The sequence below is a fragment of the Chenopodium album genome, chromosome 18, assembly GCF_948465745.1.
Source record: "Chenopodium album chromosome 18, dcCheAlbu1.1, whole genome shotgun sequence".
Lineage (NCBI taxonomy): Eukaryota > Viridiplantae > Streptophyta > Magnoliopsida > Caryophyllales > Amaranthaceae > Chenopodium > Chenopodium album.
This window is the reverse complement of record NC_137851.1, coordinates 41,857,652-41,877,083: the sequence shown is the minus strand read 5'-3', so window position 1 is coordinate 41,877,083 and position 19,432 is coordinate 41,857,652. Positions and strand designations below refer to the sequence as shown.

The 19,432-nt window shown below is 32.8% G+C and overlaps 1 protein-coding gene across 1 annotated transcript; it reads right to left on the bottom strand.

The window, feature by feature from the left end:
- Positions 1-1,326: 1,326 nt before the first annotated feature.
- On the bottom strand, positions 1,327-4,840 carry LOC145592157 (uncharacterized). The gene is made up of 5 exons (XM_081648617.1): positions 4,477-4,840; positions 3,805-4,344; positions 3,571-3,688; positions 2,267-3,163; positions 1,327-2,164 (listed from the first exon to the last, which is right to left on the bottom strand). Exons 1-5 carry the CDS (start codon positions 4,838-4,840, stop codon positions 1,327-1,329), a joined length of 2,757 nt encoding a protein of 918 aa, XP_081504743.1.
- Positions 4,841-19,432: the final 14,592 nt, after the last annotated feature.

Here is a 19,432-nt window from a genome sequence, read left to right as displayed (position 1 = left end):
TTTCGTCAATTGAGGAGGCATTGAGCTTAGTACAAAGAATCTAACAACTATTGCTGTAGCAGCATAGTAAGAGGCAAGATTGCAATCATGTCAAGGAATAAACTGTCCAAAAGAATTTAATCACCTGTTTCTAGCACAAGTTATAGGACAGCAGTTATAAAAATCCTGCTATCTAGCATAAGGGATATATACCCAAAAATTCCAAAATCAGACATGGATGTTGTAAAAATATCCATTAACTCACAAAATCCCCAAGATCTTATAATATTTGTATCTAATTGAAATATATACCATATATCTAATGAGAATACTAATACTTACAAAGTTGCAAGTATATAATTTTAGTTACCATCATGATTTCAATCAAAAGTAAATTTTGTCAAACTAATTCTTATTTTAAAGTCCAATTTAACAAATACTTTGCAATAATAAAAACCCAAGAATTCAGCATATTTTTACCTAAGTTGCTGCTGTTGCCTACAGTCCGTGACTGCATGCCGCTGGTGACTTCCTGCTGGTGGCGGCTAGCTGCCAGCTGCAGGCTGCTAGATGTAGGCTGCCAGCTGTAGGCTGCCAACTGCAGGTTGCCAGCTACTAATGGCTAGCGACTACCTGCTGGTAGGGACTAGCAGCTGCCTGCTGCTGCGGGTGGCTGGCAGCTAGGAAATTCTTAATATCTCCTCCAACATTCGTAAGCTTATCAAATCACATTGATGTATTCTACAAAACTCATACATATCACAATCACAAATATATTACCAAAATAACAATAATGCAAAATAAAATTGGATAATAGATTATTAAAATAAGACTGATTTCTTATAGTTTTTCATTCTCAGCAGCTGCTTCTCTGGCAGTCCAAGCTGACTAATATGATTCACAACATTCATAAGCTGATCTAATAGCGTTACAAGCAAAGTACAAAAGCTAGTTTAAGAGGTTATACCAATACCAAAAGCAGTTTACGAAACCCCGTAACGATTGCAAGCATGTGAGACATAAAACGGGGGAAATCAATAAAGTACATGTCAGTCAAGAAAGCAAGAAGCTTTGAGCCAAGCAACCCAGGACAAGATGAGATATGACTACTGGAACTTCATGTTTATTTTATTTGGGCAGTTGGCTGATTATAATCCAAAACAAACAAATTAAGCTTCAAGAGATTATGAAATAATCGTAAAACCAAAAAAAAAAAACCAAACTTTTGGTCATTAAAACAGATAATTTTGCAGTCAAACAAAACCAAAAATGTTTAAGCTAAAATCCCTATTCTTTTATTACTTCAAAGTAACTAAAAAAAGAATACTAGAAAGGACCAATCATACTTTAAGCTTCATCTTCACTTGCTTGCATGAAATCCCATAGAGTATTGTCCTCGATTTCATCATCCGAATCATCCATTTCCGGCTCTGCTTGCACATCTAACATGTATTCTAGAACGTCGACAGTAGTGGAAGGCAAGTCCTCTCTCAACCAATTAACATCATAGTCATCATCAACAGTTGCCCCTAGGTGAACACCGTCACTAGCAGATTCATTCCAATAAGAAACTCCAACATCACCATCTGATTCTTCACTCATATCAAAGAAGTCTCCGGGGATAGTTTCCATAACGTAATGCAAATGCTTTTCCTTGGAATCTTGCACATAAAAAACTTGGTTTACTTGATTAGCCATCACAAAAGGGTCATTAGTATAGCATAACCTTTTAAAATTTACACATGTTAGCCCAAACTCATCTTGCTCCACTTGAAACCATTTACAGCGAAACAATACCACTTTAAAATGACCAAAATAATCTAACTCAATGATATCCTCCACCACTCCATAATATTTTACATCCCCAACAGGATTTTGATCCCTAGAACTTGCAAAACTCGACATTGAAGATGTTACACTAACTCCACTACATTGAGTTTTCCTTTTTGACTCATGTGCAGTTGTATGAAATTTGTTACCATTTATTAGGTACCCTTTAAAACTTCTCACACTATAGTCAGGACCTTGGGATAAAGCCTTGATTTCTTGGGAAACATTTTCTTCCCGTACACGATCCTTGAACCATGCTCCAATATCATGATTGTGCTCTTGTGCTCTTGCCCACCTACTCCGCTTACCCCGTCTACCTTGTCTTCTTTGACGATTCACAAAATCTTGATGTTCACTACATACATATCACAAAGCAACTTAGTTGTATTAGTCAATTATAAACAATAAAGATTAAATATAGTTAATATGAAATAATACCTTAAAATTACTTACGGACCTTATGTAATCACTGATTTCATCACAATTAAAGAGCACATAGCGATGAGCTTTCATCAAAGTGTCCTCATCTAAAGAAACCTTTTTGCCTTTATTTTTCTTTTTTACACCTAAAGGACGTCCAACATTAGGAAAAAGGCTTCCATCTTCATTGGATGCAGTATCATCATCATTTCTAGGTGCTCCATTCAACTTTGAACTAAAATCATCGTGAAGATACCGAGAACAAAAAATAAGGCATTCTTCTGCCAAGTAGGCCTCTGCAATGGAACCTTCGGGTCGACTTCTATTTTTTACATATGACTTCAATTTACCCAAATACCACTCTTTCGGATACATCCAACGACCTTGAACAGGGCCTTCAAGCCTTACCTCCTCTACAAGATGAAGTGGAAGGTGGATCAATATGTCAAAGAAACTTAGGAGGAATATCTTCTCAAGTTGGCAAAGTATCTCTATGATTTTAGATTCAAGATCATCAAGATCTTTAGGCTTTAGAACTTTCCTACATAAACCCCTAAAAAAGGATCCTAGCCTAATCAAAGTCAATGTTACTTGCTTAGGCAAGGTATTCTTTACCGGAACTTGGAGCAAATAATGAAGCATAAAGTGGGCATCATGGCTCTTGTAACCAGCAACCTTCCTCTCATTGGATTGGACACATTTGGAGATGTTTGATGCACAACCATCGGGAAACTTAGCACCTTTTATCACATTGCAGAACAAGTCTTTTTCACTAGAATATAAAGAAAAACAGGCTTTGGAGTATAAACTCTTCCCTCTATTGTTTGTTCTCTTTGGATGGAGTTCATTTCTTATACCCATATCATGTAAATCAAAGCGGGTTGCCACATGGTCCTTAGTCTTTCCTGGGATATCAAGCAAAGTACCGAGCACACTGTCACAAATATTTTTCTCAATGTGCATAACATCAAGATTATGACGCAAGGTATTAGTTTCCCAATAAGGAAGCTCAAAGAAAATTGATTTCTTCTTCCAAGGAAATTTCTTTCTTCCCTTCTTTTGAGTTTTCCCAAACTTATTTTCAAACCCTTCTAATCCTTTAATACCTCAAAACCTGAGAATCTAGTAGGAGGAGGAGGCCTTGTCTCTACATTACCATCAAAAGCTCTCTTATTACGACGCCACGAATGATTTTCTTTCAAAGAGCTACGATGTCCCATGTAACAAATTTTCCTGTTGTACTTCAGGTACTTATGATTGCAATTAGGGCAGGCAAATTCTCCTTTGGTGCTCCATCCGGACAACATTGCATAAGCAGGGAAGTCACTGATTGTCTATAACAAGGCTGCCTTTAAAGAAAATGTTTCATCTTTCACAGCATCATAGGTGTCAACTCCAACTTCCCATAACTCCTTCAATTCCTCGATTAATGGTTGCAAGTAAACATCAATGTCATAACCTGGAGAAGAAGGACCAGGTATAATCAAAGACATGATATTGTACTCGGACTTACTATATAACCAAGGAGGCAAATTATAAATGGATAAAAAAACAGGCCAATACTATATGACACACTCATAATTTTGTATGGGTTGAAACCATCAGTAGTAAGACCTAGCCTCACATTTCGAAAATCACTTGCAAATTGAGGATGTGCAACATCAAAATCTTTCCAAGCTTGTCCATCAGCAGGGTGCCTTAATTTGTCATCTTTCTTGCGATCAGTTTCATGCCATGTCATGAGTTTAGCCGTCTTAGAGCACATGAACAACCTTTGTAGACGAGGTTTCAGAGGAAAGTAACACAGAACTTTTGTAGGAACTCCTTCATCAGGCAATGCACCTTCCTCCTTTTGCTTTTCATTTAACTTCCATCGAGAAGCTTGACAAACATGGCAAGACTTGTCATTTGCACGTTCTTTCCAATACAACATACAATCATTAGGACACGCATCAATTCGTTTGTAATTAAGTCCAAGGTTCTTAACCATTTTTTTAGCATGATGAAAAGAAGAGGGAAGCTTTGCAAATGGAAAGGCATCACATTGAAGCTTCATCAACTTATCAAAAGAAGAATTGCTCCACCCGTTAAGACATTTAAGTAGATAGAGTCGCACTGTGTATGAAAGCACAGAAAAATTCTTACAGCCTGGATATAATTCCTCCCATGCATCCTCTAACAACTTATAAAACTTTTTAGCACTCTCATCTGGACCCTTTCAAAGTTCTTCTGCTTCGAAACTTGAACCTCCTATAACATCTCTGAAAATATCATTAATCATCTCGTCCATATTGTCTAATGTGTTTTGATTATCACACTGATGCCCATCTCCCCTTGAAGAAGACCCTGTTGTAAATCCTTCGCCATGAAAGTTCCACACTTTATACCTCTTGTTAAATCTGTTAGCAATTAGGTGATTGAAAACCTCCTCCCTTGGGAACCAAAATCTGTTAACACACTTCATACATGGGCATAAAATTTCCGGTTCATCATCTTCCTCTGTGTCCATGGTTGAATTTAGAAATGCAAAATCTAGAAAATTCTCAACTCCTTTGATATATTCTTCGGCACTTTGGGGTGCATCAATCCAATCTTTGTTGATGTTTTCCATAACCTGATATTATTCTATAACATAAGATAATAAACTAATAGACAGCTATGGACATAAATCCTTGGATATAGTGTCATTCCCTAAAGGGTAAACTAAGTTATGTCTAGATTTCCATGAGGGCAACATACATCAAAACATTCCTTTATACACTCTCCACCAATCAACCATGAAGCTTACATAAACAAAAAGAGTAGACTTTACTTAATATATGTCTAGTCAAGAGGGTAAACTGAGGAAAAAAAATACACGTGTGTATTATTTATAACAACATGGCAACTGATAGCATAAAATGAATATCATGTACTATCATCCATACAATATTCACGCAAATAGACACTGGAAACCAGGCCATCATAAGACATAAAACTGTATAAAAATGAAGTCTGATATTCTAGCAATTAAAATAGTAATTATACTACAAATAGTCGATCTGAAATATGATTTCACAAATTAATATCAATAATATAGATTATAAAACCAATTACACCATAATCTTAATTATCTAATTTCTTAAAAAAAAATCTCATCATATTTCCATACTCACAATTAAATTACTCTGTTGAGTAATTTATCTCTATACCACAATAAGACTTAGCCTGACATACTAAGAATCAAAACAGCAATTCTGGTATATGGAAAATTCATAACCTAATTCTTATAAAAGATAAGAAATATGTATTTATTATCACAAGAACACAATTACTTTCAAAAGCCAACAATTGAATATGCTACTACAATGTATGAAATCTGCAAACCCAATACAAGTTACTCTAGATAATCAAGTTAACGAAATATCAAATTAACGAACAGAAATTAGCAAGTTTAGTCAAATTGCCGGACTTACTTGTCTTTGTTTCTTCCTCGATCTACCCACTGCTATTTTCAGGTTGCACCAAGATATTATTAGAAGATGGCAACAAACTATCTATATTTAGTTCTTTACTCTCTTCAATCTACACCAACAAATTAAAATTTGATATTTAATCGAAATCAAAATCAAATTTGATGCTTTATTGGGGTTAATCTATTAGGAATAGGTGAGCGAAATTCTGAGAGTTGGAATAACAAAGGGGCAATTTGGTTTTGTTTGTTCGATTTTGTGGGAAAACTTAGTTGGGGTTTTTTATTCTATGGGAAGAATTAGTTGAATTTGGTTTTGTTTGTTCTACTTTGAAGGAAGAACTAAGTCTCTAACGGATTAGTTGGGGGTTAGTTTAAGTGATTTTTTTCAATGATTAGTGATGTAATAATAATAATAATAATAATAATAATAATAATAATAATAATAATAATAATAATAATAATAATAACAATATAATAATAATAATAATAATAATAATAATATATGAATAAATGATACTATATCATTATAACATACTCATTTTTTTAACAAAATTATTATATATTAGCTCATAATAAACTTAAGGCCTGTTCTCTTCAAATTATTTTCACTTCAGTTCAGTTTTAATAAGTTCAATTCAGTTCTTAATTTCCTTCTCTCATAAAATATTCAGTTCAGTTCAATTCGGTTCAGTTCAGTTCGGCTCCAATAAGTTCAGTTCAGTTCGATTGAGCTCAGTTCAGTCAATCAGAACAGGCCCTTAAATTTCAGACTTAATTATTAATAATGAGTGACTTATTTATCAATTTACATTATAATATATGGTCCGTCAAAAAGCTATTATACTCCTTAATGTGTAATTACATACTTTTTTCGTTTCTATTAATTTGACACGTTCAATTAAGGCACACATATAAGGAGAGGAGAGAGAATGCATGATAAAGCAAGTGAAGACACTGATAAATGAAAGGTATGAAACTTACTCAAAAAAAACTTACTCAAAACATAATAAAAGTATAAAATAATTTGACTTTAACATTTTTATATAACTTGTTAACATAATAAAACAATTAATTTGATTGAATTTCACATTTGTATAAAACTTAATGGTAAAACTCACTACGTAACTTTGTTTCTGTTTAATTTATATAGTAACTTGACTTTCACAATTATGTTAAAAAGATTGTCATAATGGTCAAGGTTACCCTTTTGAACCACCTCGATTTAGGTCTGATCAATTTTGAGTCGAGACAATAACTATCGGGTCCATGTCAAATTTGGAAAAAGCCATCAATTTTGTATTGGTTAATGGTCAAATTGGAGTATTAGCTTAGGTTTAAACGAGTTTGGGTGGGTCTATTTCGTATTAGTTGACTTTGGTCTCCTTGATTACATTTTTGCTAATTTCGATTCAATATTACATTTGTGTAAAGTCAAACATTATTACAAACAAGACTCTATTATGTTCACCTTTATTCCATTTATTTTACAAAAAATAATCTCACATAAGCTTAGATAAAATTAATTATGCTTTAGAAAACGTAAAATAGTTTAGTAGGGTAACTTTTTGCCAATTTTTAATGTAAATAGCCAATGAAATAAGTTTTATAAGGATATTATAGTTGCTTTTACTTACAAACCTTTTTTTTATTGGGTTACTTTTATGCATATTGTGGTAACTTTTATTCATTTTAGGGGTAACTTCTGATCACTTTAGGCTATCTTTATAATGGATGTACAATAATTATTGTACGCCCGGTTTCTTTTTAAAAGTTTGTGTATATATATTAGGAGAAATATTAGTCAATAGCAGACTAAGGACCTGTTCTCATTGACTGAACTGAGCTGAATTGAACTAAACTGAACTTATTAGAGCTGAACTGAACTAAACTGAAATGAAATGAATATTTTATAAGAGAATGAAATTAGGAGCTGAACTGGACTGAACTGAACTTATTAGAGCTGAACTGAACTGAATTAAAAATAATCGTATGAGAACAGGCCCTAACTAGTAATCATGTTAGGACACTATTAATACGGATATACAATATTTATTGTACACCTGTTTTTTATTCGTTAAAATAAATAGTTTGATTTATTATTATTATTATTATTATTATTATTATTGTTATTATTATTATTATTATTGTTATTATTATTATTATTATTAATAGATTACCATCCACAAACTAGCAAGTTGCTACCAATACCCATTTTAATTTATTCATCATATTTTTTAATCCAATAATTTCTTCGTCATAATCCAATAATAGATTACAACTTTGTTTCCTTAAGATATTTGTAATCCCACCCAAGTAAGATCCCCTAGTTTATTCCCAAAAAAAAAAAGAACAATTAGCTAGTAGTCCACATTTATTTCTCAAAATAAAAAATAAGTTAAAAAAAAAAAAAAAAAAACCAAACCCCATCATCCTCAACAGGTCACTCCATCCTCAACGCCTCAACTCTTCCTCAACGCCTCATTCTTCTCCAAACCGGCGAAATTGTAAATTATTTTTGGCTCCAAATTTTTTTCATTATGAATCAGCAGTTACTCCACTTTTCAGTTGTTGATCTCATTATACAACACACTCATCACCTTAAAATCATCATATCCCCCAATCGGTTACTCACCTCCTTTCTTTCTACTCAGGTGAGAGTTAATTAAGAGTATAAAGTATCTATTTCGTAATTAACTAGTTGCTTTGCTCTCTACTCACACTGCTTTCTTTGGATTTATGGTTGGCTAGTTGGGTTTGATGTCGGCGAAATAGTTGTTGTATTCTAAATTTCATTCGTAAGTCATCGTTGCCCTTTTAATCTCTGAAGTGAATTTGGCATTTATAACTGGTTAATTTGATGTTAGATTTGATTTTTAGATGTAATATATTCTGGGTTGTCTTATTTTTGTAATATGATTATGGGTTAAGATGATTTTAATGGTTATGATTTACATGTTATCATTCAAGGTTGAGGTTTTAATTTGGATTATCAATTCATATCCTACAGATCACATGCATCCACTAGTTTATTATCAAAATAAGTTTAGCTTATTGGAAATTAATATGATAATGATATGAGTTATTTAGTTAAGGTTTTACAACTTAGATAGAATTGGGGTTATAGGAATTGTTATCCTAGGGGTCTGCTAGTCTACTTAAGTATATTAGGCAAGTATTATTTTTTTGCAAGTTCCTGAGCTTATATCTATCACACATAAAATAGATGCATCAATAGATTAAGTCTTTTCAAATGATGTTTATGTTAGTATGATTTAGTCAGAGGAGTTATGAGTGCACTAACTATTGAGCAGAACCTCTAAGTCAAGGTTCTTGGTTTATATTATTCCTGAAAATTTTGATTAAATATAGGGAATTAAACAACTGATTGTTGAGTATATTGCTTGTTTATTGTTCAAGTTTTTGCTAGCATAAACCTCATTAATTCACATAATAGAGTGCTTAGAGACAGGTATATGTCATGTTTGAATAAAAAAATTTTGCATGATGTGTACCTGTTAACTTTGAGGTAAAGCAACTCTAAATGAAATAAGTATGCTTGTTAGTGCCTAGATCATAAAGGCGAGTCAATTAAGTGAGTCATGTGTTCTATACCCCTTATTTTTACTACCCTTTTGTTTGGTCAGGGTGTTGTACTGCACCTTAGTTTGTGCTAAATAAGTTTGGTATTCTGAATTTGAAATACTCTGAGTGAATTAAATTTTATGTTGAGTGCAGACCCCTTCTCATTTAATGCTAGTAAAAGACCAATGTCTGAGATATATGCTGATTTGTTCACTATAGAAATCAATTATATTTTGTTTGCTCTACTTTAGGCTGAACAACGTACAAAACAGATTTTTCCACTAAAATTTAAGTTAACAGAGGTTAGTTGTTAAGTTTTCAATCATGCAAACCCTTTTGTGAAATCAGCTAGATTATTAAACAGATCCTTACTTGTTTTGTAACTTGAGCAGAAGAGTTTTAACTAGAAAAGATTTAAAAACTAAAGCATATTGAGGACTGTTAATTTATTCCCTGATGTCTAGTTGTTACTGAACTGAGTAATTGCTGATAGATGTTAAGATATTTGTTCAAGGTCGAATTAACTTTCAAACGAATTCACTAATGGTAGTTAGTGGGGTTGCTTACACTATATGTGGTTTATATGCATCTGCACTAATTTTCCCACCTCTCCTATGTTTCTGTCCAACATTTTTATCAGTAAACGATGTCGGCATGTCACATATGCTTAGTTTATGATAGAAAGGGATACACCCGAATAAGATAAAACATAAATACTCTCAAAAAGGGCAGTATTAACTTGCTTGTATGGTGAGTCTAAAATCCAAAATACGCATCTTTAATCTGTCTAGGAATGCCTGAAAGCCTTTCCTTGAGATATAACTAAATCTGTGCATATCTAAATCAATTGCAATCTAATATTCGCCCTGTAGAAAATTTGCAGCAGATGTTAAGAAAATTTGAAGTAATGGTTTAACAAGGCTTACTGTAAAATTAAATCAGATTATGCATTTGTTAAGGAGTGGGTATATATAATTTTGACAGGAAATACTTTTGAGTCTTTCACTTGTTTTCATGTTAAAAGGAATGCAAATGTAGTAGCTCACTTGCTTGCTAGAGTCTTGCCTAGGGAAGGGGATGAACAATTGTTCTTGAATGATTTCCCACCAAGCGTGATGGCTTTGGTGGAGCTAGATATGATGTAATAGTTTCTTCATTAATAAATCTCCCTGCTCCCGTTTGCTTTAAAAAAAAGTATATATATATATATATAATTGCAATTAGTTGATGATACAAATAATTGTGGTGGTTTTTTCTTTTTGGAAAGATTTTGGATTTGGGTTTCAATCAGTTTATGCAGAATACTCCGTATATGACTTCTTGTTATCAATTTAAAATAGGAGTTAATGAGTTAGGGTGTGCTAAATGGTAGGCAATCTGCTATTAGTAAATGGGATGATACCAGTATATCATATATATATATATATATATATATATATATATATATATATATATATATATATATATATATATATATGTATGTATGTATGTATATATATATGTATGTATGTATGTATGTATATATATATGTATATATGTATGTATATATATATGTATATATATATGTATGTACATATGTATATATATATGTATGTACATATATATATATATGTATATATATATATTTATATATATATATATGATTTTTTTTCTTCTGTATAATTGGATTCATTTTCAAAATTAATTAGCTCCAAATATGACAAAGAAAATCCACTAAGCTTGGAGCTATAAGAGGTTCTGGTGATGAGCATCAAACTCATGAACCAAGAATGTGAGAATATGAGAGGCTGAGAATGGAAATGATTAAAAAAAATATGACAAGAATGGAAGAATTAGGTTTGAAGAAACAGGCTAAGTCACTGATGGCGCAAGTTCAAAATAATAGAGGCAATCAAAGTAAGAATAAAAAGAAAAAGGTTTCGGGAGACGATGAGCTCTATAGGCCTAACCAAGATATGGAGCATGAGCTTGATTCCACCGATGAAGAGTTACCCATTCCACAGTCTAAAAGTAAAGACAAGTCCAATGTTATTCAATGGAAGGTAGTTTTTTCTATGCTGTACATTTATAATTAAGCATGTCTCTATTCTTTACACATGTAATTCTGTATGCATCAAGATGTGTTGTGCTTCTATATATATGTGGGTTTTAAATTGAAAACATGGGTTTTAAATTGCGAATGGAACACTATTATCTCATGCAAGTATATATGCAACTAGGAATTGATGTTTGAATGTTCTGATTTGCCATCAACTATGAACACATTGATTCAAAATTTGTCCAGATCTCTACAGATTTAGAAAGTAGTAAGAAAAATGTCTTGGTGTGTTGTTGTTGCTTTATAATGTTGTTGTTGCCTGTTGCTTTGCGGCTGTTGAAACTTTAATTCTACTGCTCTATTATCATGAGTTGCTGCCCCGCTGCCTTGCTGACTGTACACTTGTTCTGCAATCTACTGCCAAATACTTCTCTAGAACTTTGAACACAAATTTTGCTCTGCGTTGTAAGCAGTTAAACTACAAGTTTCAATTTAGATTGGATGATTCATGATTGAGTTGTACTGTAATGTATTTTTTTTTTACTGTGATGTTCTGATTTTGATTACATTCATTAGTGATTTCCTTAATCCCAAATAAAATTGGATGGTTTGTTGTGTCATTTGCAAAAGTGTGAAATTGCGTAAGAATTGTGCTAATAGCCTAGTCTTTGTCTGTCTTGATGCACATATACATTTTCTGTGAGACTCAACAGCCGCACACTCTCAAACTCACTCAATAGAAAGCACATACAAAACAAGAAAAATAAGCAAGAACAAAGATTCGACAGCCAATGGATTGAAATATATTGATAGATCAGTAACTTTAGGTTACTACTACCCAAAGTATCTTTAGGATACAAAGCTCCAATACAATAGTCTTCTCACAGAATTCTTGACAATGCAAAAACATTCTTATATATACAAGGCTTTTGTCCAACACAAAAGAGGCCGCCTTAATTCATTTTGTCTTATCTCCATCTACTCTGATATGTTGGTCCAAGTTTGCTGCTCCACTAGTGAGTGTTGTTCCCCCTTCCTGCAGACTCCCCTCTTCCCCTCTTCCCCTGTCCTTCGTCCTTCAGCAATTAATTAATTTTGTTCCCTTGTGCTGTTGTGGTTTTCCTCTTCTCTGATATTGCAATAGAGGTTTGGGCTTGAGGTTTGGTGGCCCATCAGTTTGGTGATATTTTCCTTGTATGCTTATATACCTAAAGATCAATTCAAATTTGACCTCTTATGTCAATATGGTGTCTGAAACACTAAAAAACACAATTCTCAAGGCTACTTGAAGCACATGCTTAGTTAGACATTTATGTTTAATTGCTTATAAATGCCCTTATGAATGTGTGGTCTATGATCAATTAATTGCTTATAAATTTAACAAGAGTTATGAAGTGTGAAACTTTTTTTGTATAATGTTTGTACATACATATATTAGAGTATTGTATGTCTTTCTTTTTTCCATGTTTGTTCCCAATTTCAGATTCGTAAAATGAAGGCTCTGACTCGAAAAGCAGTGATGGCGAAACGTCGGCGGAATATTGATTTGGCTTCTTCACATGGTGGCTCATCTACCCCTAATCATACATTGCATCGGCATTATTTAACCACAAGAGAACCAGTTGAAATGCTCGGATTAGAAGTTGAACACTTAAATCATGACAAGAATGATAAAGAAAATGGCAAGCTATCGTTTGTTTTTGTAATTAAAATTCTTAACCTACATGCTTGATAAGCCATTTTTTTAACATTTGAATTTCTTTGCTCATGTTAGCTGAAAAGGATAAGCCTAGAAGAAGACCCACTATATGCTACAAAGTCCATGGACGCAGCGAATAAGAACGCTCGAAAATTACCTTGAATGAGCATGGACAACCTGTTCGTCCGGATGACAATACATGCAATGAGTTCATTAGCTTCTTAGGAACAATAGCTCGAAAAGAAAATATCCTACCACTAACTGTCAAGAATTGGCCCATACTAAGGAACGAGAACTTTAGGATTATGTCTTGGTGAGTTACTTATTCAATTAAATAAATATGGTAGAAATGTTTTATAATTGCTTAACTTGTCCTATATGGTTTCTGCTATCATGTCAGAGTGTCATGTTAAACTTTCTTGATTGGCATATGTTATGTAAAAAAAATTGAACCCCAACTGTCATTATTGTTGTTGATCTACCTACCTGGTGTTCTGCTTGGCTGCCTGCTACGTTTTAAGATCAGTGACTTGTTTTCTAAGTGCCAGAATAGGTTCCAGACTTTCAGTGAGTTGTTTTCTTATGTTCTTGATTTGTGATTAAGATTAATTGCCAGTGAGTTGTTTAACAGTGCCAATATGATCACTTTGGTATAACTTTTTTTTTTTTATTGTTGTAGAAACATTTTATTGTCCCAATTGAGGGAAAAAATGGGTTTTGCAAACCATTGGTGCTGCTTGGAGAAGGTACAAATGTTATTTAAAAAGAGTACACTTTCATAAATATGACAATGATAAAACAAGGATGACCAAACGACCAAAACGAGTCCCAAAAAAAATGTTCCAAGACTTGTTAAAGATTTGGAATGATGACAAGTATGAGGTAATACATTTATACAAGTCTCTTATATTTCCCTGCCTTTATAGCAAATTTATATTTCTTGTCTTAAGAAAAATGCTATTCATTAGTTCACCGTCTTAATCTGTCAGGAACGATGTATATGCAAAATAAAGAAAATCGGTTAGTTGGAAAGGAAAAGAACATTATGCATACTTCAGGACCAAAGAGTTTTTCTAGGGTTCGATATAAGTGGGTGAGTTTGTTTGTTTGTTTACTTTTCTCATCACTTTTATTATTGGTTTTATTTCTGCATCAAAATGATTGACACTCGTTACTCTTGTATAGAAAAAGGATAATAAAACAACACAAAATCCTAGTTTAGCTCAAATGTTCATAGCAACCCGCAAGGAGAAGCTAACAAAGCGAAAGCCTGGTGACCTAAGGGACAAATTGATGGTAAGATTCATTCTCATTTCATGTTAATTTTTTTGCATTTAATTTTGTCAATATTAATTTTTGTCCTTTATCTTTTAAAATATAGACTGAACTTGAGAAATTAGATTCAGAGAAGGAGGTTGAAAGTGTGATTTCAACTATTATTGGTTCTGATGACAAGAAAAAGTCTCGATTAAATTTTCATGGAAGGGGTGTTTCATCAACTCAATTAAAGCAGAAGGCCTTGATGAAGGAAGCTGAAGAGAAGCATGCTCAGGAGGTTCAAGCTCTACAAAAAGATTATGAGGACAAAAGGCAACAAGATAGAAGGGAGATAGCATATGGTCTTAGCTCCATCCTTTCTCAAATTCAACAACAAAATCCTCAAATGTCTTTTGATTTAAGTATGCTTGGTTCTTTATTTCTTGATAATAAATCTGAGAAGGATGGTGGTAATACAACAGAAATGCTTCGACTTCATTCTTCGGCTTCTACATCCAAGTAAAAACCTTTTGATTTTAGTAACCTTTTGATTTCTATATACGCAAAGTATAGATAGAAAAGTGGCCAAGGCTTTCATTTTTTTTCTCTTTTTTTTTGTGTATTTGAGCGATACTAAGTTGAAATAGTTATCTATTTTATTTTTTATTTTTACAGGGAGATGAACAAGAAGAAGAAGAAGAATATGACTTTATAGCTCAATTTGAAGTTGCTTTAACCTTTGATTATTTCTTCTATTTTTTAGTTAGACTAATATTATAGCCTACAACATTCTATAAAACAATAGAGTATTTAGATAGATTTGATGTTGAAAACAAGTTGATATTGTTTTGGTTGTATTGTTTTACTAATTAATTTTATAAGTTTGGGATTCTCTAGTTAAATGCTTATTACATGTTTTAATGTTCAACATTTTTCTAATATAACAAATTGAAAATAGTACGACACATTCTCACTCCTTTAATATAATATAGTAATATATTGCAATAGAAAAAAAAAATAGCTAATTCATTGTAGTCATTTAATTTATGTATAACAGTTTTCTAAATGTTGTCTTTAAAATATTTGGCAACACTTTTGTATTATTACTAGCAAATACAACATGTGAAAAGATTGTTTTATATTATGACAAAAGGTAATAATTTTGAATCATCTCCTAAGGTGGAAACAATTTTCATTTGTTGCCTTTGTAAAAATGTTGCCTTAGGTATTATTTTACCTTGGCCTTTAAAATTGTTGCCTTTGTGAGAAAATGCGTTGCCTTATGAATAGACAACGGTGGCATAAACTATGCCTCATATGTGTTTCCTTAGGTACAAGGCAACACTTTTTTAATATTAGGGAATGGTTTTTCATTGTTACCTTAGCTTCATTTTGTTGTAGTGGCAATTTCATATTTCCTTCTTTTGGTACAATCTCTTCTCTCTTTTATTACTTATTTTCTTTTCTTTGATCTTAATCATGTCTTCTTTAATTGCTTTGATTAGTTTATATTTTATTATGCGTGAGTAGTTTAATTCTAGGGTTTGGGGGATCCATAATTAATATGAAGGGATAATTTGTTATTATTGATTTTTGATATTGCATGATGATTTCTTATTGAATTGTTTTAATGCTTTACAATTGGATTATGAATCGAGCAGATTTGATTTAATTGTAAAAGTCTAGCAATATTGAATTGATGAATCGATCAGATGTTAATTTGATATTGAAGACTATTTTCAATAGGAACTTAGATCTAGTAAATTGCGAGAGCCTGTTAGATCTATGTTGATTAATAAATTGCGAGAGTCTGTTAATCATGTTATTTGTGCAATGTTAATTATTGATTGTTATGTTTTATCCCGAAATATTAATTATTGGTGAACCTGTGACCCTAGGCTTCTTAATATTGATTTCTTCCCTATTCTTACCCTCCTTAGTTTGATTCCCTTCACAATAATATTTTGGTTACTTAATAATTTAGATTATAATAATTATTTAGGAATATAAAGACTTGTTTCCATGTGGATTCGACCTTGCTTCCATATCTACATTAGTTAGAGGACTTAGGTAATACTTTTGATTAGGTGATACGACTTTAGCCTGTCAAAATTTGGCGTCGTTGCCGGGGGAACGGTTTTATTTTTATTTCTAGTTGTTATTAAAGTCTAGATTATTATTTTTTTATTTTTATTTTTTTTTTATGAGTTGAAAATATCCATGCCTACGCCACTACAAGAATTATATAATTTTTATGCAGCACCTGACTACTATTGTTGCTAATGATCATATTCGGAAACGATTAGCTGCTAATGAAAGTTATTGGAAGGCACTTGATGAAAAAGTCTATGGACACTATAGTAAGAATGTTATTGAGGATGAAAAACCATCGGTTATAGAATGTGTGGTTGAAAAATCATTGGTTGACGAATCGGTGTTTGAAAAATCATTAGTTATAGAAATGGTGGTTGAAAATTCCTTTGTTGATGATGAGGTTATTCGTGAGGGTAAAATTTTCAAGCCATTATTGAATGATAAAGACAATGACTACCTTCATGTTCGTTCTATTAATTCTAAATTTTTAGCGGAGGAAGTGGAAGGTTGTGGTGTATTTTCATCTCTCTCTTTTGATTTTTCCTTCTACCTTGAGTTCTCTTTATGTGCTCCTAACCTTTTCTTTGTAGGGATTAATGTGCTTGCAATTAAGCCCTATATAGTACTTAATGAAATGTTTGCAGGAGCATTTGATAAGTTTCTCAAGGCGTTGAATTCCTCCGATTGAGAGGAGGAGTATGGTCAAGCGGGACCTTGATAAACTAGCACTTTGCGGGAGGCAACCCATATTTTATTGTTTTTTTTAGTTTAGTCTTTTCTTATCGTTGTGTGTTTTCGTTTTTTGTTTCTTAGAGAGGTAAGGAGAGTGTAACTTATGCTTGTGGGAGTTTGTTTTTGTGCAAATTTTGAGCTAGAGAAGGCTTCGTTCACACTGGACTACACTCGTATTCGATCGGGCAGAGCTCGCCCTATCGGGCGCGCGTACGCGTTAGCAAAGTTCGTCAACTTCGACAGGCCGTAACTTTTGCGTTTCTTATCAGATTTTGGCATGTGACCTATCGTTGGAAAACTCTTCAAGTATACTTTCCAATGCAATTATAATCACTGCATTATGATTTATACATCAAAAGTTATGATCAGAATAGTGCACCTGACTCAATTTTTATCGTTTTCCCACTAACACTTTGTTTCATTCTTGCCCAAATTTGTTCCAAAAGAAATGCATTGCAATCCTCGAGGCTTTGGTAACATTGATTTGGTGATGATGATGAGTAGTCACATTGACTACTAGCTTCTCTTTAAGACAATGAGGACATTGTCTGATTTAGCTTGGGGGGAAGTTCTTGTGTTCACGTGGTATATCTTTCACTCTCTCTCTTTTTATTTTATTTATTTATTATTTTCGGTGTGTCTAGCATTGATTTATTGCTTTCTAGTATAGTTTTACTGCTTTGGAAAAATGAAAAAATACAAAAAAAATTAGAAAAATAAAAAAAATAAAAAAAAAATACAAAAATACATTCCAATGAAGCAAACGAATCATGCTTCCCTGTGCCCCTTGAGAAAAAAGTTGGTTTTGACTCTTGGTTATTGATAATGAACATTGTGGATTAGTTGGTCATGATTTGATGTTTGATTGCCTTGGAACCTTAACATGCGTCAATTTTGCCTAACTACTTGTGAATATAGTGCTTGACTAGTTGATTTGATTAGGAATGTGTGTTAGTTCCTGGTATATCAATGAATTTGAGTATTGGTTTGCGACTATGAGTAATGTTATATGATTCACTATTATGCACAATATGGAGGACAAAGGCGTTCATTCTTTTAGGTGGCCTTCAGACGATATTAGATACATTTGTTCCCTTCTTGCTACCCATGTTGTTGCTTGACCCTTTTATTATTATTTAGCCACATTACAAGCAAATTTAGCCCCATTGGTTACTAGTCCCAAGCTTAGATTGCGGGAGCTTTAGTTAGTGAGGTGAGGGAGTTGTAGTGTGCACATAATTTGCACAATGTGGGATAATAAGAAGAGTGATTTGTTCTTGTGGTATTATGATTGGAAAAAAAATAAGAAATTGTTGTTCAAAGTTGAAAAATTTCATTGTGAGATAAAAAGAAAAAAAAGAGGAAAAGAAAAGAAAAATTATTTCAATGTTCAAGTGTTCTGGTTGAAGGTTGCTCAAAAGAAAAAGAAAAAAAAAAAGACAACCTCAAAAAGAAAAAATTACAAGTTCAAAAGAAAAAAAAAGAGTTCAAAGTTTGTTTATTCACTCGAGTTCTATAGTGTCATATTTTTATGAGTGAAGTTGTAAGTGATGTTGATTTTGTGAAATATTGAATTGGTTGTTTGGTGAATTTTTGTAGAGTGGAGTTGTGTTGGAGATGTTTTGGTCATTATTTATTTTTGACCTTGGTTTTATCTGTTAGGATTTGGCTCTCTTTACCCTAGCCTTACATTACAAGCTTTAAAGACCTTTCGACCTTTGTGCATAGAATTGTGTGGATATGAAAGTAGTTGTTTATCAATGCGAAGGATGACTTGATATATTCCGAGTCGACTATCTAGGTTGAGTGCTTATCTCTTCAAACACACGAGTGTTGTGAGTTTGGGAGGGCATTGTTCACATTAAAGGGGTTGGTTGGAGAGCGATCGAGTACATCTTTTACTTGCCACATAAATGAGAGTTGAGTGTGTGAGCACTAGTCTTGAATTCTATATGCTGTTGTGGTTTGCTCTACTTGACAATTGTTAGGGAGGATAGGTAATTGGAAGGATTTGAGTGATTAATTATGATGCATGTTTGTTGGATTGGCCTTGAGTCGTGTTATGGATTTTAGATATGATTCGGGGTGAAGCTATGATTTGTTTTGATTCATTGACTTGCTTAGGGACAAGCAAGGGTTTGGCTTGGGGGAGTTTGATATTCGTGTTTTATATGTGTAGACACCCAAATGTGTCTCCCCAAAACCAAACCCAGTTATGAATATCTTTCACGTTATTGATTATCGAACGAAGTGAAAGTGTGAAAAGTCTAGTGATGCGGTTGTTTTTTTTATTAAAATATCTCTCTTTCTGTTTTTGAAAATATACTCTATTTCATGAAAATAGCCA